The sequence below is a fragment of the Rhinatrema bivittatum genome, chromosome 2, assembly GCF_901001135.1.
Source record: "Rhinatrema bivittatum chromosome 2, aRhiBiv1.1, whole genome shotgun sequence".
NCBI classification, from domain to species: domain Eukaryota; kingdom Metazoa; phylum Chordata; class Amphibia; order Gymnophiona; family Rhinatrematidae; genus Rhinatrema; species Rhinatrema bivittatum.
In genome coordinates, this window is record NC_042616.1 from 251,034,096 (window position 1) to 251,050,977 (window position 16,882).

Genomic DNA, 16,882 nt, shown 5'->3' on the forward strand with positions numbered 1-16,882 from the left:
AAAACTGATAATGGAACTCCAACGCCGCAAAATGTAGAAAATGTTGGTGATCCAAACGGATGGGAATATGAAGGAATGCCATGAACAGATTCAGGGATGTCAGAAATTCCCTCAACTGCATGGCCAAAATCACATAGCGTAAGGTTTCCATGCAAAAAGGAGCCACCCTCAAATGGCGGTTGACACATTTGAGATCCAGGATGGGACGAAAAGAACCCTCCTTCTTGGGCACAACAAAGATAGATGGAATATTACCCCATACTTTCCTGAGACGGAGGCACAGGAAACACCACCTTCAGCCTGAGGAGCCTTAGAAGCGTAGACTCCACTGCCCACTTATTTTGCGGGGAGTGGCAAGGAGACACCATGAACATGTCCAGAGGAATACTGCGAAATTCCAGCGCATATCCCTATCGTATCACCTCCAGGACCCACTGAACCGATGTGATCTTGACCCACCTCTGATAAAAGAGAGGCATCCTCCTATCTCTTGTTCTCAAAGGTGGGTCAGCAAACCATAATTGAGAAGCTCTGGAAGATCCATCACCCGAGCCCGTTTCTCTCCTGGGCTGACTGGAACAAAAGGACTGAGACCTACTGAAAGGCCGAGTTCTCCATAAGGTCGACCTGCTGTAGGGATGAAACTGCCGGAAGTCCTGGAAAAGACTCCTTGTAACAGAGGGGCATTGCAATTGCTTCTTATCTTCCGGCAACTGGGGAACTGGAGACATGCCCCACTTACTGGCCAGCTTCTCCAACTCACTCCCAAACCAGAGTGACCCTTAAAAGGCATTTTCATAAGATTAGGTTTGGAAGCTGCGACAGCTGACCAATTTCGCAACCATAGTTGATGTCTGGCAGTTACTACTGAAGCCACTTCTCTGGCTGAGGTTCAGACCAAATCACAGCCCACATCTGCCAAAAAGGCGGCAGTGGGTACCATAACTGCTCTGGAATGTACCCCAGAATCAACAACTTCCTGCAAGAGAAGCAGGCAAGAATGGGTCACAAGAGTGCAACAGGAAGCAATCTGTAAAGTCATCCCTACTGCTTCAGAGGCCTGTTTTAGGATTTATTTTATTTATTTTATTTAAGATCTTTTCTATACCGGCAAGCGGGTGCCATCACAACGGTTCACAATAGGGCACAAAAACTATGTTGTATAAAGTGTCTAGAATTTTAACTCTTAAACAGGTGCCATCAAAAATACTGTAACATAATATCATAATAAATACTATTTGATGAGTGTTATAAGTCATGTCCAGTTTTTCTAACTCCATTATAAGAATGGTGTTGCTTAACTCTAGTTCTTAAAATAAAAGAAGAATTTAGAATATAGAAGAGAAGACACACTTTAAGAAGAAAGGGGGGTGTGTGTGTGTGTGTGTGTGAGTTTGCCTGACCGCAACTAACATTTCCCTGGGCTCTACTCTCAATTCTCTTTGTGGAATGCTTGCTTAAATAGCCATGTTTTTAGATTTTTTCTGAATGTTTTGATGTCTCTTTCCAATCTGATTTCTACCGGCATGGTGTTCCATATTATGGGTCCTGCTAGGGATAGGGCCCTGTCCCTTACTTGTGTTAATCTGGCCGTCTTGACTGACGGAATAGTTAGCAGTGCTTTGTTTGCTGATCTTAGATTTCTGTGGGGGGTAATTATGCGGAGGGCTGTGTTCAGCTACTCTGCTTTTTCGTCGTGTATTAATTTATGAATGGTGCATAAAGTTTTGTATTGTATTCTTTGTACAATGAGTAACCAGTGTAATTCTATTAAGGTTTCAGTGATATGGTCTCTCTTACTTTTCCCAGTTAAAATTCTTGCCGCTGTGTTTTGTAGAATCTGTAATGGTCTTATTGTGGTGTATGGCAGGCCCAGTAGGGGAGGGCATTACAATAGTCGGTACTGGAAAAGATTAAGGCTTGTAAAATTGAACGGAAGTTGGTGGGCGTTAGTAGTGGTTTTAATCTTCTGAGAGTCATAAGTTTGGCGTATCCTTCTCTTACTTTTTGAGATATATGTTGTTTCATACTTAGTTCTGGGTCGATTATCACTCCCAGGTTTCTTACTTTCTCAGCTAGATGTATTTTTTGGTTGTTGTTGAGTGTGATTGGGTTCTGAATGATCGTTATGTTTTTTCGTTCTAGGTGTAAGAATTCAGTTTTCTCTATATTGATCACTAGTTCCATTTGGTTTAGAAGTGTTTTATTATATCTAGGTACATGTTTGCTAAGTTTAATGTTTTCTCAATTGTGTCGTCAATTGGGAGTATTAACTGAATATCGTCGGCATAGATATAGTGCGAAATTCCTAAACCTGCTAGTAGGTGACATAAAGGTAGCATGTATATGTTGAACAATGTGGCGGATAGGGCAGATCCCTGTGGAACTCCTGTTTGAAGGTTTATTTTCTCTGACATTACTTCTTTGATTTGCACTTGGAAGTATCTGTTATTTAGGTATGATTTTTTTTTTTTAATTTTTAATTTTCAAAATTTTCACAATTTGTCACATGAATATTTCAAAGAAATTCGGTACATTATACTAGAAAAGAAAGTTTCCCATTTCAAACATCCCATATGGGAAATAAAAGACAACAGTATATAGTAAATATGCACCTTAATATAGGAATTGTGGAGGCAAGGATAATAGAGCGAATAACATAACAATTTCCATATAGTAAATTTAGATAGAGGAGTTACTCTTATTCTTTATGTCGATCACTACTCAGGAGGTTCATTAGGGTGGCCCTGCAGAAAATTTTTTAATTGCTGTGGATCAAAAAAGACGTAATTATTCCCCTGATATCTAACGCAACCTTTACAGGGAAATTTTAAAACAAATCGGGCCCCCATATTGATGACCCTTTCTTTCATAGCTAGAAATTCTCTCCTGCGTTGTTGCGTTATTCTAGTAACATCTGGGTATATCCAAAGTTTGGCCCCATAAAATAGGGCTTGTCTATTTCTCAAGAACAATTTCAATACATAATTGCGATCCGATATAAATGCAAATGATATTAACATAGCTTTTCTAGCCTTAATCTCTGTTGTTATTGATAATTCTAATAATTCAGATATGTCCATGGAGGGTATGTTCTCTCCCTCAACCTCACGACTAGATTGGGGTAGATAGTATGCTCTTGTGCACACAGGTAAGGCAGCCTCTGGTATTTTCAATATTTCTTTCAAATATGTTTTGAACAATTCAACCGGTGAAAACATCTTGACCATGGGGAAATTTATCACACGTAGGTTTAACATCCTTAAATTATTCTCAAGTTTCTCAACTCTGTTTTCCACAGTTATTTCTGATTTTATAAAATTTTGTTGCAAAGTCTCTATTTTTTGTAGACGTTCCTCATGATCCTGTACTTTCATATTAAAAGTTCCAATCATACTGTTATTCTCCTTGGTTTGATTTTTAACCTCCGTTATTGATTTTGCAATTGATTTCAAGGCCATATCAATGGCTTTTAATGCATACCATACTTTCCCCAACGTTATGTCCTCAGGTTGCCCAAGACTAACATCCACCTCCATGGATTCCTGCCGGGGCCCACCCGATTCTCCTTGTATTGCCGCATGCAAGATGTTACCTGGAGTAATATTTCCCGATAGGGACAGTTCTTCTCCTCCAGTGCATACCTCCGGCTGTCTGCTGATTCCTCCTCCACTCGGGATGGCCATTCCATGTCCACTCATCCCGGGGCTCCCCTGTTCCGCTCTCGAAGTCTCGAGCTGTAAACTGCTTCGTACCGGTTCAGGCAAGGACGAATCACTCTGGGCTGGAGGCGCCGGCCTGATCGGCTCGCCGGGGCTCAGGGTGACGTCAAAGGTCAGAGGGGAGCTGGTTCGCTCTACCGGCAACCCTTCAGCGACCAGCCCCTCCGGCGTTCTAGTTACTCCCGCCAGGAAGCCCTCTATGCGCGGCTGAAGGGGATCCAAAACCGGAGAGCTAGTCAACGCTCCCCGGATTTTCCCCTTTCGTTTAGAATGAGGCATTTTCTATAAGTATGTATGGAGAGGAAAAACGCCGAGCAGGAGCCTGCTTCCTGCACGTCCTATCTAGCGGCCATCTTGCCTCCCTTTTTAGGTATGATTTAAACCACTTGATTGTCAAGTTGCTTAATCCTATTTCTTCTAATCTATTTATCAATATGTCATGGTTAACTGTGTCGAATGCCGCCGAAAGGTCAAGCATTACTAAAATGTACTGTTTACCACTGTCAAACCCTCTCATGATGTTGTCTGTTAGTGCAAGTAGTAGTGTTTCAGTGCTGAAGTTTTTGATTATCTTTATATTTTCGTTATGCCATGGGTTTGTTTCTTTGGGTTCTTTAATGTTGATCTTTTTTATTGGGTTGATCTCGTTGGCTAAATTTTTGGTTGTTTGTCTCCATGCTGTTATGGCTGAGTCACAGTCGGTGTAGTCTATTTCGGTTAGTTTTTCTTCTAGTTTGCCTTTCAGGGAGTCTATGTTATATGGAGGGCGGTATTCAAAGTTGATGGGGTCTCTGTTTTGTATCATTTGTTTTTCGGTAAATTTGATCGAGGATTCTATTAGGAAGTGGTCTGACCATGGTATCGGAGTGTATTCCGATTTGCTATGTTCTAAGAGGCCGTGATTGATAAATGTTAAATCAGGAGAGTGTCCTGTTTTGTGAGTGGGTTTATCAGTTGTTAGGATGAAGCCTAGTACTGTCATGAAATCTAATAGTGTTTGACATGTGTGAGATAAGGGGAGTGTGTCCATGTGTAAGTTGAAATCACCTAGTACAATTGTGGGTTTAGAGGTGTTTAGTTGTGTTGTTAGGAATTCAATTAGTGGGGAGATGTTTAGTTCTAGGAGGGTGGTGGGGCAGTATATAAGACAAATTTGTAATTTATTAGTTTCAATCAGAGCGATTTCATGATTCTTTGGAGGTAGTGTCGGTATTAGTTTACATTTTAGACTTTTTTCGATTATTAGTAGTAGTCCCCCTCCTCTCTTATTTGTTCTTGGGATTGAGAAGACATCATAGTTTTTATGCACGATTTGGTTCTTTAACACAGTGTCTGATTTTGCTAAGCAATCCTTCAAGGCCACTTCTCCCTCCACGGGGATAATCGTCTGCTTAGAGACGGCACAGATCAGTGCATCCACTTTGGGAAGACACAAATGCTCTCTCAAAGCTGGATCCAGAGGTTATAGACCTTCCAATGTCCGAACCTCCTTTGAAATTTGCTTCAGGGGTGTCCCATTCCAGATCAATCAATTCCTGGATGGCATCCATAACTGGGAAAAAACAAAAGGCTTTACGCAAGGAAACCAAAATGGGATTCTTCTTCGGTTCCAACACAGAATCTGCACCAGGAACACCCAGCTTCTGCAAGGTCTGGGAAATCGTGGCTGACAGTTCAACTCTATAAAAGAACCGTAACATGGTCCAATACGGTTCTAGTCCCGGAGGAATTTCCTCATCCTCCAGGGAATTAGGATCAGCTCATTATCTGTGCCATCTGGGCTCCTGTTGGGGAATACCCGCAGCAAACAGAGGCGTGCCCTGGTATTGAACCACAGGAGTAGAAGAGGGAGGGGCCACCAGCTGAGGGTCTGGATTGGGTAAAGCAGAGGACTGCGCCTGAAGAAAGGATTGTAAACCCTGAAAAAAATTCCACCCAAGACAACGCTGCCGGATCCAGGCCAAACCTAGCGGAGGAGCCAGTCCAGGGAGTACCAAGGTCTGACGAACCTCTGAAAAAAGCCGTCACCAAACCTTCATCAGGATGGGAGGATCTGGGCTTAGCAAAATCAGAGGAGGAGAACTCTCCCTGAGCGTCCAAACAGCGCTGACACAGGATAGAAGCCACATCAGGCTGAGAAGCCTAGATATGACAGACAACACAGAGAGAAAGGTACTTAGGCTTCCCTTTCACCGGTGCCATCGCAGCAGTGAATGTGCGACCAAACGGCTCCTGCTCAAAAAATTTATGTGCACAAAAATTAGGCATCCTCCCAAAAAAAAAAAAAAGTGTCACTCAATTCACACGCATACTGTGTGCGGGCTCTTGCGCGTATCAGTAACATTAAAAAGTTGTGCAAGCAAAAGGCGCGCCCAGACTTCGCACACCGTGCATGTGCAGAACCAATACACTGCACACACCGATGTCCTGAGAGGGCAGAAATGCACAGAAGCGCGTGAAAAGCGCCACTACGGCCTACCACGTGGTGCACAAGCAAGAAGCCTAACTGCAGGGCCTAGCCCACCGGGGGCTGCTCAGTCCACCAGGCTGCCCAGTTTCTCTAACCCCACTAGGAACGGGAACGACGTTGGAACGGCGCACCAAGTATGGAGACCGGAGGAAGTCCTAAAACCCCTCTATCTGTGTCTATTTCAGAAGGTAAAACCTTCTTGCGTCCTTCCCCCCCCCCCCCCCCCCCCCCCGCCATAAACTTACCCGAGCTCAGTGCTTACTGGCTGAGCACAGAGATGGTCTCTGGCTGCGGGGGGAGAGGGCGTCTGCCATTACTGCCCCACTCAGCCTCCTGCACTCGCTGCCTTTCAGCTGTACAAGGCTCCGCTCCCTCCATCCCCCTCCCCCAAGCAGAAAGATCAGTGGGCTGAACAGCGGAAGGAGAGGCTGCAGGCCGCTGGTGGACCTAACCAGCAGACGGACGAAGGAGAGAGATACATGCGCCGGCACTCCCTCCTTCTTTGGCCACCGGCTGGTTAGGCTCTGTCGGTGGCCTATAGCCTCTCCTGCTGTCGCCAGACCATGGCCCCCTTAGTTGTGACGGGCCTGGACTTGCAGCTCTGGCTCTCCTCTTCACCGTCGCGGGGATGGAATCCCGTGATTGCCTTGCAGCTGCGGTGCTTCTCTTTGCTGTCACAGGGATGGGATCTCACGACAGCATTGCTCTAACAGGCCTCTTCTAGTTGGGTGGGCTTAGGTTCAAATTGGGTGGGCAACTGCCCACCCAGGCACACTCGTAGCTATGCCACTGTTTAAAAGCCAATGCTTAAGGTATGTATGCCCTATGGAAAAACGTAATTGTGTCTCTTGTAAATACAAACGCCTACCTACCCACCTACACCAGTTCACAACACACATGGGCTCACACATACACACTCTCTACCAGGGCCTGGGTCTCCTCTTCAGCTGCCAGCGGGATGAGGTCTGCTGTTGGCCCTGGATCCTCTCTCTCTTTAGTTCTCGATGGTGGTCTGCTGGATCGTGGCGTGCACAGCAGCAGGAGTCATGTTTAACCAAACGTCAACTCCTGCTGCCATGGAGCAGGTCTTGTGATAAGAGCTGCGAGATTGGCCCCGCGGCAGCAGGAGATGACGTTTGGTTGAACGCAATTCCTATTGCCAGCTCCTACCTCCTACCTCCTTCCCCCTCCCTCTTTCCCTCTACTTCCCCTTCCCTCTTCCTTCATCCCCCTCCTGTTTCCCCCTTCCCCTTCCCCCTCCCTCTCCTTGATCCCCCTCCTCCTTCCTCCTCTCCCTCTTCCCCTTCCCCTCCTTTTTCCCTTTCCTTCTCCCCATTACTCTCCTCCTCTTCCCCCCCATCCTCCTGAATCCCCTTCCCTCTTCCCTCCTCTCCCTGCTTCCTCCTTCCCCCCTCCTGCTCCCCCCCCCCCCCTACAGCCATTTATTTACCTCTTTCTCATAGGGCAGGAATAATATGCAATGATTGGGAAACAAAGAGTAGAGTGCAATTTTCAAGCTGCCTGGTTGTGCCGCATTCACGAAGACCCCCGACCCAACTCTTCAGGCAGGCTCGTGGAGCTTGGCTGTAATCAGTGCTGTCTCCTGTGAGCCTGCCTCATGCTGCGCTGCCTCCCGTGAACCTGGCCCATGCTTCCAGGATCGCGGAATCGTCCTGCAGTTAAAGCCTCCGCTTCCGGCAGGCTCGCGGAGCCATTATTGCCGCGATCATGCCTGCGTTTGAGTTCGGAGTGATGGTGGGGCCTGGAAGCGGCAAATTCTGCAAGGTAAATATGAAAACTTGTGCAAAGGGGGAGATCTGGGGAATATTCAGCATTCCGCAGTAGCGCAGAATTCCCCCCAGGACTGAGAACGATGATACCTGTGACAAAGGAAACCCGGCCTGCTGAAATTCAAGGTTGTGCAAGACAGGAGTAAGACCAGGACTAGACTATGGAGCATGTATTTGAGAGTATGAAAGAGAGGAAAACAAGCAGTGGGTGTGACAGAACGGAGATGCTATGCCGGATGTTTGTGGTAACACAGAGGTTGCTTATGGAGCGATATTAATGTTCTGGATTGCTTTAACTAACAACTGCATTGTCTAATTTTGTTCTCCTAATACTGCTGCTTTAAATGTAGATTGGGGTTCTTTCCTCGTTATCTGGGTATGTAGACACGCAGAAGTGAAAAAGAACAAACAAACAAAAAACAACCTTTTACCGATGGTGTAACAAACAGCGAACAAGATGCAGTGGCCAGCACCATTCATGCTGCAACAGGTCCTGTCCTCGTGGGGGCAGTTTCTCCAAATGGGTTTGTTTTGCTCCTACCTGGACAGGAATGAACCTCATTCGTAAGCCAGGGCGTGTTAGGGATGATCTCAGTCTCTCAGATTTACTGCTAATGCCCTTCTTAGTAATTGCATTGTGCCAAAGGTGCTCTGTGTAAATGTCATGGATCTTTTCCTGGGTGGGAAAAGTTACAATTTTAAGCATTAATTCCTTTGGGAATAACTGCTTAGCACACATTTAGTTAAAGGAAACAAAATGTCCTTTTGATTCACATTGATCCTTTTTTTTTGCAGTAGTAGTATATTTATATGATTTAACAAAACTGTTACAGGGGAGGCCTAACCACTCATCTACAGCGCTCTGCGCTCTCCTGCCTCCAACGTACACAGAATAGCCCTACTCTGATGTAACGCCCCTCCTTCAGGGGCCTCTCAGCAGTCCCCAGGGCCACGCTCTCCCCCGGATTGTCTTTACCAGTCTCGGATGCAGTCCACAGTCATAACTTGGCCACTGGGGTGCTGGGGTTCTTCCGGCGGGCAGGAGGCTAAATCTTTGGGGTTCCTAGGCTCACAGGGGTGGGGAACCTTCCAGTAGTATCTCAAGCTCTCCTTAGTTTCAATCACAGGTGTACTCACTCATAGGTGCCCAGGCTTGAGGCTTCTTGGACGCAAAAGAAACAGGTCGGACACTTGGACTTGTTCAAAAAATATAAATTTTTCCTTGGTTGCAGTAAAGTTTTTTTTTCTGTAATCCTGGGTCCATCAGGGCCACCTTCTTGTCTCTGCAGGGCCTGGGGGAAAACCCACAAGGAGGAAAAACACAGTCTCTCTTGGGCTGCGGGCTGGCGGCAGGATAACCTGCAGGGCCGAACTGGGCCAAGGACACACAGACAAGGTTTTACCTCCAAATAAGGCTATTGCCCACTCTAAAAGGTGGTGCTCCAAACTAGAAAAATAATTTATTGTAGCAAGCTGTTCAATCCACTAAATTAGAAAAAAAACAGTAGAGTAGAAAAGAACTCTCGGAAATTTTCCCATACTTGTTGCATCAGTTTTTCTCACTTTATATTCTAATTAACAGTCCTTTCTTCGGCCTACCCTGGCTTTCTTTGTTTCCCCCTATGTGGGGCCAATGCAAAATCGTGCGCTCAGGCTAGCGCACAGTTTAGCCCATGATTGCATGCGTGTTTTGGAGGTGCTAGGCTAACACCCAATGGCAAAAGGGATTTGCACGGCCAAAACTCGTGTCCAAACACGCTCGTAAGTCATAGCGCTCATCATATGTAAATGCCATTAGATGAGGCTATTAGCTGTTGCCCCCGATGCAAAAAAAAATAAATAAATCACAGTGCGCCCAACGCGCACGTTTTTACACGCAAGAATTAATGCTAGCCCCGGAGCTGGCGTTAGGTCTTGATGCGCGACAAGGGCTAAAAAAAAAAAAAAAAAAGCAGAAAATTACTGCTTTTCTGTGGTTCCTTCTACTAAGTATTGTCCAGATACTAAATAGGAGGAATCACAGGAAGCAGCATGAAAAAAAAATCTCGACGGCAGTCAGGTTAGGAAAACGGATGTTCAATTTACGAGGGTCTGTTTTCTTATCCCGTGGCTGTGCGCTGGCTGCTTCTTCCACAGTGGAATACTCCTCAGACTCAGACTCAGTCTAGTCCAGTCCAGGCTTACTGCACCCAACCCCGGATGCTATTCCCAGTACATCGGAGCAGCCGGTCATGATGGTTGACCTCCTCTTTCCTTCAGTCCTTCTTTATAGAATACTGGCTTCAGCTGTTGGATTATTAAACAGGGGCTTTTCAATGGGGCTTGAAGTTTTGGAGAGTATCCCTTCTTCAGTGCAGTGTTTCTCACATAAATTAGGTCACTTGTGCTATAGGAGTTCCCTCTGCTACAGGTCGGATACTTGCTTGTCACAGTAGAGAAGTTTTCATCTTTCCTCTGGCAATTGCATTTGCCTGTGTCAACTCCTCCTGGAAGTCCTAGATGAATTCAGGTGTCTCTTTAACCACTTGATTTGTGGCAGTCACAACCAATTGAATGTCATGTGAGCGACAGACTTCTCACCTCCGTATTTACATTATTGGGGTATCTCCTAAAGCAGCATGGGGGTGCACGCTGATAGGCAACCATCAATAACAGCAAGTGTTGGTCCCAGTTCTTTTGGAAGGTGTCTTTCTTCACCCTCAGATTCATGAACTTCTTTGAGATGATGCATTTAACTGTGCATTGCATGACAAGGAAAAAATGGAGTGGAAAACTTTCCAGTTAGCAGTAACAAATGTTCTTGGAAACAATAAGGCAGACAACTACAAGGACTGGATGGAAAACCTCCTCAAGGCATACAAAAAGCCTTGGCTGCAACATGTCATTAAAGATACATTTTTTGTACTCTCATCTATATTTATTTTTTCACTAGACTGCAGACAAGTGAGCGATGAGCATGGCGAGTGATTTCACCAGAACATTGCAGCAATGGAAAAATGTATCAGGGCAAATGGATCCCATCAGACTATTGTTGAGACTATTGCTGGACAGTGACAAAATATGTTCCATGTAATCAATACAAGAGACAAGTCAAGAGCCGAATAGCCACTGAATAAGGACTAAGCTATGTACATATATATACATAATAGTGTTTGGCCTTTTGTTTCATAGTAAATTTTATTTCTGTAATCTTTTGCTGATTCAATTTTTAAAGTGTTACATAAACAGGACGGGTGAAATATTATGCAACCATAAATACTTGAAAATACCTAAGTTTACACTTTATGATTAAAACTCTACTATCTACACACTATGCAATAAACAGATTAAAAATGTAAAAACTTAAATATCTTGGAAACAGTAGCCAATCAGCTGGTTTAATTGTCATATTTGAATTCAGCACGTCAACATCCATAATAAATGGCACATTTAATCACTGAAGCAGATGACTTCTAAAAGTGTGTGTACCAGTGTTTTCTTGCTCAGCAGCCTGTTCTGTTGAATGGGTCTTCATCCTTCAGGTGGTTGAGCTATAATCTTTTCTAAAGTAGTTTCCTAGTCTGGGTAATTGTTTGCCCAGGAAACTCTTTGGTGCTACTTCTTCCTTCAGCCTCTTATCCCGGGGTTGCCCAGAAGTTATGTTCTTGTATCTCAAGTAGTTGCTGGCATTATCCCAGGGTCATGGGGTCCTGATTCATGACTTTGTAGACTAAATGCTGATTTATAAGGCCCTTGAGAAAGGCATCAATCACAGGTTGATTTTGCATCTCAAAGTCTTCTTCTAGGTAGGCTCAGGTGACCAGGCAGCTTACCTTCTCACAAATTTAACTATGGTGTCTTTATTCTGTTGAAGATCTGCCTGATTTCTGCTTACAGTATTAGGCATTTCCTTTTGGCCAAATTGCTGGGCTAGCTGCTCTAACAATAGGGTGTAATTTTCTCTGATATGGTCGGGGAGTGAACCGACATATCAAATGGCAGCTCCCCTTAGGCATTCATAGAGTTGGTCCATTGTCTCAACGCAGCTCTTCCTCATACTTTTATGCCATGTGTGCAAATGGCACCACAAATGATTCCCAGTCTTCCTTGCCATTGTGATTGCCCATGTTAGATCTCAGGTCTTCAAACTGTGGGGTTGGTAGGTGCTTCCCCATGTCTAGCTTGCAGTACCCTTTACTTGTATGTAGCCTTTCCTTGGCAGATTTCTTCCTGGGTGCTACAAAGAATGCTGGATAGGTGACATGGTAGCTGTAGGTGGGTGAGTATCCAGCAACTGTATAGTATAGAGAAGGTGCAGGATAGGAGGGCACTGGGTAGCCTGGTCTATTGAGATCCATGGAAAGGTGAGACAGCAAGTAGGGTGGCCATGGGCACTTATAGTTGTTGATCCCCCTTGGCAAGTGTCATTTCTTTTGGGGTTGTAGAGGTCAGGTCTTCCCTCCAAGTCCTTCCCTCTTGGGGTTCATGATACCCACAATCCCTCAGTCAGCCCTCCTATGCATCATAGATGACAGGGTCTTCACATCCAGTGACAATCATGAGGGGTGTTTGTCTTTGAGGCATCAAGGTCTGCTCAGTATCTAGGTGGTGATTCCCTAAGGTGGGGTGGTGGAGTCTGGCAGATATCCAGTCCCTCTCTTCCTCTGCTACAGTTATAGCTGAACATGAGGGAGTCCCATCCAGGGCTTTGCCATGATCTCAGCTGCATTGACATCTATTGGCCATTTTGGATTACTAGCTGTTACATGTTTGGGTTCCTCTCTCTTCCTGCTTCGAGGCTGTGGGTTCAGTTTCAGCATATAACAAAGCAGGGTTCACGCAGGAAGGGTGCAACAACTTTATTTTGTGTACACAACTTTTAAACAAGAGGTGTTTCAATTTCTCTATGCTGCGCTCTTGTAACCCTGGTGGGGGTGCTGGCTTGGTCGAGATGGTGTTTGCTCCACAGCATACGGGTTCACATGCAGCAAAGGCAGGGGATGAACACTGGCAAGTAAAGGCACATACCACCATCCCCTCGTGGCAGGCCTACACAATCTCTGCATCAGAGTGTTCTATCCTCCCACCCCTCAGCACAGATCTCCCTATTAGGTGCAGGGACCTCTCCTCTAGGGACTCAGCTACCCACTTTCAGAGCCTTGGGTTTTCCAGCCCCTGATGTATACCGAATAACCCTAATCTGCCATTAAACACATGATAGAAAACAATGCAGCAGTTTCATATCTGTCTGTCTTTCTTAGTTTCTCAGGATTCTCATGGAATTGTGTGATGTCAGCATACCCCTGCTTCCAGCATGCCCTCCTCCTCTTCTCTGATTGGCTGTCTCTCCTGTTTGGTGTTTGCCTACACTTGGAGATAGGGTGCTGGAGGGCAGACTGGTAGGAACCCAGTAGCCTTGTTCTGTGTTTGCACCATTAGCGGCAGCAGGGAGTGGGGTAGTGCAGAGCAGTGGTCAACAAGTGGAGGGCCACATGTGCTCCCATTCAGGGTTAGGTTACAATACTTTGCCAAGACTCAAAAGTTGACGAGGAGGAAATAGCAGAAACATTGCAGGAACTCCAACATAATCCTTTATGCAAAAAGTAAAAGAAATAATTCAACAATTCCAAAAACTTCCAATCCATGAAAATGTGTGTTGGGGGGGGGGGGGGGGGGGGAATAGACTTCTGTGACTTTGTATCAAAATGTTTCTTTTTTTTTTTATTTATATGGAGTTTACTAAAGCCTGTGTACTTAAGGGAATGTCTGTGCCTCACTGGCTTTAATAGCAGCATTAAATTTACTAACAGAAGAGCAAATTAGAAATATATTTCACATGGATTAGTTTCATGTGAGTGCTTGCCTTCTCTTGCTTATTGAAATATCTCTTCCTCCTCGTGGTACAAGGCGTGTGTGTGGGGGGTTCTTATTCTCTTTTCTATTGTTTCTTTGCATGGAAGACAGTAATTGGATTACAAATCTAAAGCTTAATGTGAGCTCAGGTTACATGTGAGCTAAAGCATCCTTTATTCCCTTGAAAATGCAGTTTGATTTTGTTTGCTGTCCTAGGCCCTGGACACTTAAGTATTGGCTTTCTAACACAGTGCTATGATTAGTTCATTTTTATAGAACTTTAATTCAAGGCAGTGCTATGGGATTATAGCAAGGAATACATGCCACAAAATGGGAAAAAGACATTTCTACGCTTAATTGGGTTCTTCGTAGAGGGGGAATTGTAACATATGTATTGGAATTCAGATGCTGCATATATTTTATGCGCCTCTGAAAAATGTCGTGGGATCTTTTAACATTTACATAGCAGAGAGGGCCTTGATTTAATATCACCTCTTGATTCTCAGGAGACATGAAACAGGCCTGGTTTTCAGGATATCCACAATGAATATGTATATGAGAGATTTCAATGCACTCTGTCTACTGCATGCAAATCTATCTCAGGCATATTCATTGTGGATATCCTGAAAACCAGGCTTGTTTGTGTCTCTTGAGGACTGGAGTTGGCCACTCCTGATCTAATCCAAAAGACAGCACAGAGCCCCCAAATCCATACTGGGGCACTGATTTGATACTAGCTTGAAGGGACGAGCGCCACGTACTGAGCTACCAGCACCACTTCTCTATGACCTGCAACATCTGATGTTCCTTGGAGCTTTCCAATTCTAGCCCTGGCCAGGTTCAACCCTGCTGTACTTCTAAGGTCTCATGGGATTAGAGCGCAAGCTAGTATGGCTAGAAAATCACTATTTTCCTAATGACTGCAGGACCATCCTCAGTATCTTGGGGCTTAGGCTGGCTAAATTTCACACGCTGCTTTGAGGGACATTGGGTATAATGTGTGGAGAGAAAGAAAGACCTGATTTATCAATAATATGCTTTAAATTATAGGAATTATTAGACAGGCTTTTTCCTCTGTGTTTATTTTCATCTGCTTTCTTCATATGTCCGAGTGAGTCTTACCCCATTCTTTTATGTGTCATTGTCAGTTTTGTAATATTGTAGTAGGTGAAATGATGTCGTTTCTGTGTTATTCCCACAGGTAGTACTTCCAACATTTATTTTGGAGAAGCGATCTCTGCTGGAAATGTATGCAAATTTCCTGGCCCATCCAGAACTCTTTTTGTGCATTGCTGCTGGCTCAACTCCCGAGGAGCGAATTATCCGTTTTGTGGAATACTACTTAACAGCCTTTCACGAAGGTCGAAAAGGAGCGGTTGCCAAGAAGCCCTATAACCCAATTATAGGTGAAACGTTTCATTGCTCCTGGGATGTGCCTAAAGACAATGTGAAATCATTTAGAACTAATGGCGCCCCTCCAGCCACTAAAGATGGTACTGTGGGCCTTGGCCAGGATCAGACAGAGAAGTATAAGCTGAGATTTGTGGCCGAGCAAGTATCCCATCATCCACCAGTGTCTTGCTTTTATTGTGAATGCAAGGAGAAGAGAATGTGTGTGAATGCTCATATATGGACCAAAAGCAAGTTCTTGGGAATGTCCATAGGCGTTTCCATGGTAGGTGAAGGTAAGACGACGTTTTTACATTGATATTCAAGAATGTTTTCTAAGAAAAGAAACTTAATTTTTTGTTTTTGTTTTCCTGAAGCAGTACCAAACAAAATAAAGGAAAAATGGACAACATTTTGTTTTGTTTAAAAAAAGAAGTGAAATAGGAAATGTTACTGTATGCAGTTCTGGTTGCTGTATCTCAAAAAAGGTATCGCTGCATTAGAAAAGATACAGAGAGGGGCGACCAAAATGATAAAGGGGATGGAATGGCTCCTCTAAGAGGAAATGCTAAAGAGGTTAGGACTGTTCAGCTTGGAGAAGAGACGGCTGAGGGGGGGGCTATGATAGAAGTCTATAAAATCAAGAGAGGAATAGTAAATGTTAATTGATTATTTGCTCTTTCAGATAATAGGACCAAGGAGCACTCCATGAAGTTAGCAAGTAGCACATTTAAAACAAATTGGAGAAAATTATTTTTCACTCAATGCACAATTAAGCTCTGGAATTCATTACTGGAGAATGTGGTTAAAGCAGTTAGTGTAGCTGGGTTTGAAAAAGGTTTGGACAAGTTCCTGGGGAAGTCCATAAACTGTTATTAACTAAGTAAACTTAAGGAATAGCCTCTACTTATCACTGCGCAATAGCAGCAAGTGATCTATTTACTTTTGAGATTTTGCCAGGTACTTGTGACCTAGATTGGCCACTGTTGGAAACAAAATATTGGGCTTGATGGGCCCTCAGTCTGATCCATTATGGCAAATTCTTATGTTCTTATTTCCTTTCAAACAACATCACACCCCTTCAAAGCAGCCCTATATTGATTCCTCCTGAGGATCTTACTGTGGAAAGCAGTGTTTGGTTGCCGCCAAACAAAACGTTTGTTATTGTGATCAAAACATTCAATTTTTGACTCAGCTGTCCAGATATTATTGCAGAGGTCTTGTGGGTCATTCAGATACTCTTTGGTGAAACTGAGATGGGCAGCATGGGTGTAGGGTCACTTGTGCACAGTGATGCAGGGTCCCCACCAACTTTAAAACAATGTATACTGTTTACATTGTTTACAAAGCTGTGTTTACAAAACTGGATAAAATCAGACTCTTTGAACTACAGCTGATCAGGGGCGGGATTGGAGAAGGGAAAGGAGAGAGGATGGAAGGGAGAGTTTGCAAGTTCTCTCCAGCCAGTGTAGCAGAGGCCGAGAGCTACAAACTCTTCCTCCCCTGCTGATCTGTGACCATGGCTCCTGGGCATGGGGAGAGGAAGGGCAGGTCTCTGAAGACACCTGGGAAATCTCTGGGTTTTGCCTTCCCCCCTCCAGTTCTCTGCAGGTTTTCTGAAGAAAATAGCTGGATTAGAGAGCAGATTGACTCTGCTCTCTCCTGGAGAAAACAGGAGA

At 44.5% G+C, this 16,882-nt stretch overlaps 1 protein-coding gene across 1 annotated transcript in view; it reads left to right on the top strand.

Moving 5' to 3' along the window:
• Nucleotides 1-16,882, top strand: part of OSBPL10 (oxysterol binding protein like 10) — a 494,148-nt gene that overhangs the window by 407,662 nt on the left and 69,604 nt on the right. Inside the window, exon 8 of the mRNA XM_029589416.1 lies at nucleotides 15,016-15,499. Coding sequence (XP_029445276.1) covers nucleotides 15,016-15,499 — 484 coding nt within the window. The remainder of the gene's footprint in view (nucleotides 1-15,015; nucleotides 15,500-16,882) is intronic.